This window comes from Lindgomyces ingoldianus (genome assembly GCF_010093535.1).
Source record: "Lindgomyces ingoldianus strain ATCC 200398 unplaced genomic scaffold BDR25scaffold_41, whole genome shotgun sequence".
Taxonomy (NCBI): Eukaryota; Fungi; Ascomycota; class Dothideomycetes; order Pleosporales; family Lindgomycetaceae; genus Lindgomyces; species Lindgomyces ingoldianus.
In genome coordinates, this window is record NW_022985202.1 from 499,006 (window position 1) to 508,469 (window position 9,464).

General features: G+C 44.1%; 1 protein-coding gene across 1 annotated transcript; it reads left to right on the forward strand.

The window, feature by feature from the left end:
* The first annotated feature begins 4,917 nt into the window (after positions 1-4,917).
* On the forward strand, positions 4,918-8,401 carry BDR25DRAFT_380184 (uncharacterized protein). The gene is made up of 5 exons (XM_033697655.1): positions 4,918-5,239; positions 5,465-6,675; positions 6,724-7,004; positions 7,053-7,369; positions 7,425-8,401. The coding sequence occupies exons 1-5, from the start codon at positions 5,017-5,019 to the stop codon at positions 8,258-8,260; spliced, it is 2,868 nt and encodes a 955-aa protein (XP_033541945.1). The 5' UTR covers positions 4,918-5,016; the 3' UTR covers positions 8,261-8,401.
* The last annotated feature ends 1,063 nt before the right edge of the window (positions 8,402-9,464 follow it).

Sequence of the window (9,464 nt, forward strand, 5' to 3'; positions counted from 1 at the left end):
AGTTTGCTCAGCTCGCCATATTTCAGCTCAGCCGCTATCCAGATCAGTCAGGACTTGTGGAGAGTTTTCATAGGATTCGAGACACGTCCCTATGCATATCGAATTCGAATCTATGTGGTGGTGATGGGATTCGTATAACATCCATCCCTGTGAAGCGAGAAACCGCGTGCTAAGAAAAATGATGGGTGCTTGAACTTCTCACTCCTCAAACTCTGTATATACCTTAATATCCATTATATTTTTACATTAGACGCGCTATAAGTAATCCTAAACATGCAGGCACCTTTACACCTAATGCTTACTCTTGCGTCGTCGTCGCTGTGCCTGATTTGTAGAGGGCCCCCGTTGTGTCGCAAAAGAGACTTCTCCCGCCATAGCACTATTATCACGCTCCCGCCGCTACTAAAATTCATAGAATGATTCTATCTAAGCTTACAAACTTCCCTACAGTGTTTGAAAGCTAGTATTGGCGTTCTAGCTGATATCACACAAAGGTTCACGCAAGGTCGCCACACGCGCTAGTACCTTTAATGAAGTTATTGTTAATCTAGACTAGTGCGATACAAGTGTGCACGTCTTATGTAGCTCGCATCATGTAATTTACTCAGATCAAGAGCTCATCTTGTGGCTGTGCGGACCCTTTGCACACGGGCCGGCCCTAGCCCGCCGTACGCCAGGCCAGCGCTTAGCTTCCGCCTACAACGTTCTACATCCTTGACGCTTCTGACTAAAGGTATAAAAGAAATTGCCTAAGCGTGTTGAATACCGTATCAACATCTATCTTTGCACATCTCATAATATCAACCTACAAGACAGTACGCTCTATTGGGCATCTGCGTTTGGCCGGCCCAAGGGGTGGACCCGGCTGGCGCCAGACCCTGTCCCATCTACCAGCAGCACTCCACCGCCATCAGATCTCAGCCCCAGCTCATAATACAAACACGCAGCTCTTTTGATGCGTGTCTAACTGCCTTTCTCCTTCCTGGGCGCCCTGAGGACCGACACTCAGCCTGCTCGTGGAGGGAGAAGCAGCCAACGTCTGAGACTTAAAGCCTCTAGTTAAGTTATTTATTTCCATTCGGACAGGGAACCCAAGCAAGAAAGCATTTGAGGACCGTATATTAAGTTCCTTAGCGAGACAGTGGAGCAGATTGAAACGGAGACAGAGGCGACAGAGAAGAAGTTTATTGCGTGGTGGGCCAAACACTTTAGCAAAAAGCAGTATTTCCGCTTCAACATTGAGCAGGGGCTACAGAATATTGGTCTTGAGGAGTATTAGGAGAAGGGGGCTATTGAAGCGGCTTCGGAGGGATATCTGGCGCACATGGCACAGAAATTCCGGTGCGGGACTGCATTCAGAGTCTGCGGCTGAAGCAAAGTGGGTGCATTGAAGACTTCGCGTAGACATAGTAGATAGCCAATACTTTGTAGGCATAGCAGCCGCTAATCTTTCATACATAATTGAAGTAAAGGCGACATGACTTCACGCGAGAATCGCATTGACATTACCACAATAACGCTATGTCCTGGGACTTTTGACTCCTCTTTTGGAGGCTTTCTGTCGCCGTTTTTAGAGTCACTTGCACCCAAAGTGCCAGGTCCAACCCCTGCGACCCCGTCAGCTTTTATTACCACCCCATGCTGTCTAGTTTCATGCATCCTAGATTCTAAAATTCACAACTGAACGAGCCCAAAAATGGACCCACATCCATCCTGTCGATATATTGTCGACGCTTCCTCTGCTATGCCCGCCTCGCTAAAATATCGGTAGTATCTTCCTGGTTGCATATTGCCGCTATATACAGAGATAGCCGGAGAACAATATTGCATTGATTATCGCCTTACATCTTGCGAGGGAGAAGTTTGCGATGCTTGAATCAAAAAAATTCTCAGCACGGCGGGTTTCTCAGCACACAGGGGGGGACGTTAGCTTGAATATCGAATGTTGAGCTGTGAACAACCAAAATATGTCACGGTTATGTTACAGCCATCCAACCCCTGAGTACCCTAAGGGCTTGGCACGGGGTATATAGGCTCCTCGGCCTCCGTACCTCTGCCTCTGACCCTAAGGTTTACTCTCGTTACACCCCCCTATCCTGCATTCCCTCCCTGTGACCTGTGTTTCCTACTCAATACCTCTTAACGCTCACACACCTGAGTCGCTTACTTTTGCCAAGACCCCACCACACTACCCTTCTTACACTAATGCATTCCTAACAACACTACTTAAATGTGTTAAAGAAATGTTAGATGCAGCTTACGCTCTAAGCTTTTAAATAAAACATAACACTTTCTAACTAACACGCTGCAGCTATCTACAGGGTCCTTTAAAAGATAATAAGTAACTAACATGCTAGACAACCTTTCTAAGCTAATTATACAGCTAACTTATAAAAGCTAAATAATAATAAAAAGTAAGTAATTATTTAGCACATACTTAAGCTAAATGTGTAAGAATTTCCCCCTTAGCTAGTAGCTGTAGCTAATATAGCTAATTCTTTACACACTAAGTATAATATAAGCTATATTAGCATAAACTAGCTTAATATGTTTATTAAGTGTTACTTAGAGCTTAAAGTAAAGTTTAAGTGTAAGTATAACTATAAAAAAGCTTTTTATAAAAATTTTATAGTAATTTAAAGCTAGTTTAACTTTATAAAGAATATTAAAGCTAAGTATAGTATCTAAGATAATAACATATATAACTTTAATAAAATAAGGTTTATAATAAGCTAAATATCTACTAGAGCAGTTATTATAAGTTTAGAGAGATAAGGACAGCTAAAAGTAGTCTAGCTAGGTAACTAGAAGTAGACAATAGCTATCTAGGGTATTAATGCTAAAAAGTAAGCTATTTTACTTTTTATTATTTTTTAGAGTAGCAACTACTTTTTAAACTAGTACAAAAAGGAAAATTTGCTTTAGAATTAAGTTATTATAATCTCTAAGTGCAGCTAGACTACTAATTAGCTTAGTCTAGACTAGTTAAAGCACTTTAATGCGCATATAAAAAAGTGTACTGTTAGCAGCTACTATTTACTAGTTATTAATAGCTATAAAAGCTATAACTTACTTTATTTCTAGTAATATTATAAGGATAATAAAATTATTACTATCTATATGCTTTTTTATTTATTACACTTTTTATAGCTACTTAATGTAAGTTGTTTTACTCCTTTAAAAAAAGTAAATAAGTGCTAAGCTAAAAACCTTATGCATAACTAGATTACTTATATTATAAAAATAAAGTTTCTGCTATGCTTTAAAGCAGCTTATAATGCTATAATTACTTTTAGTAATATCTAAGAAGGGCTCTAAGGCGCTAGATTAGTTCCTTTTAACCTATAATAGGTTATAATAGGCCTTAATGTAAAGTTATGCACTCTATTACTACTACTACCTATATATAATAAGCCTTAGTAGTTGCAAACTCTAAGCAATACCTTAGAACTTAGGTTATAATTAGTGCTTATAAAGATAAAAATTTAAAAGCATATAAATAGTTTACTAACTTCTATAGTTAAGGTGTTTAAAAAAGTCTTAAAAAGGGCAGTAATAATTACGCATAAGCTAGTGTTAGCATAATAAGAAATTACTAAGCTTTAAGCAGCTAATAAGGCTGCTACATAACATAAATTGCATAAAAGAAAGCAGATTAAGGCAGAAAAGACTTTAATAATTTAAAAAAGCCTGCGCTTAACAGCTCTAAAGGAGTTTAAAGCGCGCAGTGATAGGAAGAAGGCAAAGAAGCAGGTGCAAGCTAAAGTAAGTAAGCTATCCTAAAGGCGCTGCAGACAGTGCAATTAGACTAGGCATAACGCGCGAACGTGTAAGCAAGAAGCAGAAGTAGTATCTAAATAATATTCTAGGCTGTACTGTACTATATAGTGCCAGAGCGGGTTGTTATGGGCTATAATAGAGTTTGTTGGGGTGGGGTCTTGGCAAAAGTGAGCGACTCGGGTGTGTGAGCGACTCGCCCATGAAGTACGTTACAGTATAGTCTTAGAGACTTTATAACTAGATTACTATAGTAGCTTAAAAACTTAAAAGGCTAAAAGTATTTAAACCTCTCTTTTTTATATAGTAAATGTTAATTAGTAGATGCATTGTTAATTAAAGTACCAGGTGCTAAAATTGTGTTAGGGTAGACTATTTACTTGTGTGGACCGCTTGCTTGTAAAATATGTCAGCTATTAGAGTAGGTTAGTTTATAAAGAAAAGTATAAAAGTCTCTTAGACAAGAGAAATGATGACCCTTAGGCTATGCTCTGTTTAGAGTAGCACTATGCATGGTGGGTTGTGCGTCCTTGGTTCTCTCATCACAGCTGAGCTAATTAGCTAAGACAACGTGTTCTCGCACCAAGATTGCACTTTACCTGAAATAGACTAGCCAATGGAGTCCCGTGACTTTATAAGATCGTGAGGTTGTCTTAGGGCGTTCTCTAATCCTTAACGATAGTTTTGCGCCCGCTTCTGCACAGCATTTTATGTGGATCTGTGAGGACACCTCCATTGTTCAACAGTTCTGCTTTCAATGGCCAACAAAGCCGCCGATGCTTACTCAAGCACCCTCTCCGGCAAACAAACTTCCGTGCTCTTCAACTCAAGCTTCGACCAAACTTTCAATGTAGCGTTCACCCTGCATCCAATCCCCTTTGATAGCCCCCATTCCCAACGATCTGCCTTCCGAAAACGGCAAACACAGCCAGCGCGCTCGACCCCACTTTTGGTCTTGGCGGTACTTGAGCAATCGTCGAGCGAGGTGAAGAGCCCTCACCCCCGCTTTTCGGCGCTGTTCTTGCATCAGAATGTCATGGCCCAAACGCAGGTCACTGTCGCTGTATCGCATCGCAAAAACATGATAAGATGACCTATCTACATTCCGGCAAAGCGCGGAATTGACCGTCTAGGTATTCCGTTTCTGAGCTCTAGATTTCAAACCCCCATTATGGCTTCTCCGCACCCCCCCAACCTTCGGTTTCTGTGCTACCACACATTTGGTTTCGACGTCTTGCCATGACTTCCACCACTATTTCGATACCCCGAGGAAGAAAGCGAAATGATGTTGCAAATGGGAAAGGAGAGGTTCGTGCGGTGAGAAGATTTACCTGCGAGAAAGAAGGCTGCGGGCGGAGTTTTACTAGGGCAGAGCACTTACAGCGCCATTTGTTAAACCATTCTACGGGTGACCATACTTGTGCGAGATGCCGGGCACATTTCAAGAGAAAGGACTTGCTCGGTAAGGATTCTTTTTCGCACTTCCCCCCATAGCAAAGTGGGAGGGCTTTGACCATCCAAGTCTGGCAAGTTCAACGTCGCCTGGCTTCCACTTGGATAGCTTCTCACTGTACTCTTCAAGAGTGGATTGAAAAAACTATCTGCTGTCGTTACTTTGCACTGCCCTAGTTCCTCGCCCTTCCATGTTTGTCGATCCTCTTTGGATATATCCACTAATGGGGTGCAGAAAGGCATATGGCCCGTCATCGTCAAAAGGATGAAGAAGCAGGTGCCGAAGGTTGTGGTGTTTTGAATACCCGAAAACGTATGTGGAAGGATGCAGATGGGAGCATCGTGACCAAGAAACCAGCGTTGACCGAGGATGTCCAACCTTCTCAGCACCTTGATCACGATTCACTTGGATCATTGCGAGACTTTGTACCATTTCAAGACCACGAAGGAGGAGCACCAATATCACCGCCCATTTCTCATGACCCTTCACTTGGCCGCTCTACATTTGACGACCACGACTCAGGCATCGCAATCGGGTACCCTCCAACCCTGAGTGTGAACGCACTCTCCACGTCAGATGGATATTCACCTCCCTCAGACCAGCACTTTTGGTCCTCAAATCTAGCTCAACTAGAACCGTTTACACCTTCGACCTTTGAAGATGCTCCTTTCCTTGATATCTTCAACTCCGATACGGCAAGCTCCTTCAATAACCCCTTTACCACAATGAACAACTACAATTGGCTTTTCGACTTAGATCTCTCGCGACAGGAAAATCCGCCCGCTTCAAACCTGGTCTCAGACCCTTTCCAACAATTTCAGTTCAACGCCCATATGATCAATCCCACTTCTAATGGGTTCGAACTTCAACTAAATCAAATGACCGTGGGGTTTAATAAGACTGTGTCCACTGCTGCACAGCAAGGATCCGTTCAGTCACAGCTCACAGACTCGCCACAGCAAGTTTCTCCCGGGCCAATAATCTCTCCACCAATCACAGACGATGAGCTACGGAATGTAGCCAAGTCTGCGCTAAAAGACAATTCGTCGTATGAACAGCGCAAACTACCCAATGTCGCCGATACCTCCAAGCGCCGTGAGGGTATCGATCCCCACTCGGCTGTCGAACTTGAGAGGCCTTTATCCATGCTTCAGCGCTCAAGTAGTCTGCCCATAGTCGACGAGCTCGCACGAGCCCAGCTTCTCGACCTAATCGACGTTACCCAACCGGTTTCGCCAGATGGGAGTGTTGTCACAAGAGATCATCCACTCTTATCGTTGTCATCACTACAGACACACTGCGACCTGTTCTTTATTCGGTTTAACACTACGTACCCTCTTATCCACATGTCAACATTTGATCCATCACATGTCAACACGTTATTGCTGATCTCAGTGTTACTACTTGGAGCTACATATGGGGAAAAGGATGCCCATCAACTTGCGGTACGCTCTGTAAATGACTCTATCATGAACTCTTCTCACGTCTCACAGGTATGCATTCACGACGTTCTCCGACCTCAAATATTTGCAAACGCAGGGTTTTCTGCAAAACCAGATCTCTGGGTACTCCAGACGATCCTCCTAGTTGAGTGTTTTGGGAAGAGTCGAGCAGGGCAGAAGCAGCATGACATGTCCCATCTATTTCATGGCCTTCTAATCAATCTCATCCGACGAAGCGACTGTCAATCCGTTCGACCGCCTACCTTGGAAGATTCGACCGAAGACCTAGAAGACAATTGGCGGACTTGGGTCGAGGCAGAGCAAAAGAAGAGGTAGGTAACCTCAACTAATTAGAAGTTATCCGTGTTGATCCAATTCAGGCTTGCGTTCTTGTGCTTCATGTGGGATACCCAACATGCTGTGCTATTCTGCCAGTCCCTATGCATGTCCGCTTTCGAGCTACGGTCTTCTATGCCTTGCGATCAGTCGGTCTGGGAAGCAGATTCAGCCGAGAGATGGCACCAAATGCGTCAGAAATCATCGTCTTCACCTCTATTCCTAACTTGCTTGAAAATGTATCTGAGCCCCAGCGTCGCGTCTGTGCCGAAGAACCTGAATGCACTTTCGAGAACCTTACTTCTTCATGGGCTCATGTCCATTGCCTGGGATATGCAACGGCGAGACCAGACATCGCTTGGTAAGGCTTGGTCCCTGCCGATTCAGCGGCAACCCAAAATAGCTGACTATTCTAGGTATTATTGACACCAATCCGCTCAGGGATTGGCAAGCCCGCCTTTCTATCTCCTATAACGCCTGGAGTCGAGATTTCGATTCCTTTTGCGCCCAATATTCCTCCAAACTACCATGTACAGCTCCCTTCCTTGCCAAAGAATTTCAAACTTTCTGCACAGCCACGTTGGTTCTCTACCACTCTGCTCACATTCTACTCCACACTCCGTTCCTCGATCTCCAAATCTACGCCGGTGCGCGGCATATCCTAGGCCGGCCTGTCGCGCGTGCGGACTACGTCCGTTCACAGCGAGTTGTCAAGAAGTGGGTATCCGAGAACGTAAGAGAAGCCGGAAAAGCCGTATGGCACGCAGCCGCACTCGTGGAATCGGGCATGCATATTCTAAATGCAAATACTTCTGAGTCTGGAACTCGCTCTGGTACTGGTGATCTCGGTGGTGGAAGACTTTGGCATCTACCGTGGTGCATGTACCTCGGTACACTTGTAGTATGGGGTGCTTGGTATGCGCGTCCAACACCATCTACCTCGGATCCTTCGTCTCTTCTCCCTTCTCATATCACATATGAAGAGGACGATATTATCTGGGATCCACACGCTGAGATGCTTAGATTGCTCGAGATCATCAAGAGGAGTGAGCCTGAAAAATTGCTTGAAGGGAGCATTGCAGGACCTGTTGGGAAGAAAGGAACAAACGGGCTTGCAGCGGTTGTGAGCCGTTGCTTGAGTAAAGTTCGCTGGGCTGTCGTTCACGATGGAATGATGGTTTTGAGGGGGTTGGTCTGCTGGCGGTTGGTTGGTGGTGGAGGGATGAGTGGGTGGCTGCAAGGGACATTATAAAGGTGCTAAAGTGTACGAGGTGATTCTTGGGAGACATGCACAGCTTAGCGAGAAGCCGATTGGATACATAGATATGCTCGGCTGCGCTAGAAACTTTTCTCGATCGTCTAGGCTTAGAAAACCTTTTACATAACCAGACTTAAGCTTAGGTATTTCACTTTGTTGGAGATTCTCATGGACATTAGAAAGATATGACCCTGTACCTGACTTGGTTTTCCGCTTCCACATAACAAGGATTTCGCGGTGTCAATGCTGTTTCCAGCCTGGTCCTTTTCCTAGGACTGCTAAAACTGGGTTGCCTCTCTATTCGCAACTAAAGAATTTGGACCAAAATATCTTTGCTAGTTTTCCTTGAAAGAACTTCCGTCGCGCAAATCGTCCTCTAAGCCCATCCACAGCAACCCAACCCCTGTAATCTTTCTCTTCGTTGCTAACTATAGCTACAGCCTGATGTTATAAAGGTAGCAAAAATGTTCAATTACCCACATGAGACTATTTAGGCCCCCCAAAAAAACAAAAGAAAAACATACAACAGCCGGGATTCGCTGGTGGTCTCCCACCCAACTACTAATCGGCCGGTCGCAAGCTTAGATAGCAGAGATCAGACGGGGTCTGTCGAGTTCAAGCGCCTTTGGTCGTATGTGATTGAAAATTGCAATAAGTTTGTATATAGTTCAGAGTAATAGTCGCTATTATTAATAGATTATGGAGCGGGGCGGGGATAGGGGTGAGCAGTGGTAAAAGCGGATCGGATTAGGATAAATAAAGTTTTTGAAATTACGAATCTGTTTGCGAAGTTTTCTAGACGCCGGGTGGAGAAGGAGATGGAGTTAGTTTGGAGATTGGGATAGGCTCTGACATGTTGTTTTATGTTTCTCATGTATCCTTGGGAAGATATGCTCGACCAAATGCCCCAAAGCTAGATCCCAATATTTCTTGAACTAGATCATGAATAGGAGTGTTAATCTCTTGATGGAACGGACCTGCGATAAGTTTGGTCTCGTTACGTGCGTTTCAATTTGAGACATCTTCGCCAAATCCATGAGAAGTAGTGCTGTCAGAACTGGCTACGCCCAGTGTGTCCAACCGTTAGTACACCTAATAGTACAGTACTGCAGTACACCGATTTTGGTCACGTACGTACGTACAGGGCATCTACTCAGTATACTGTACTATACATGAGGCTGCTGTACTAACCGTTTAC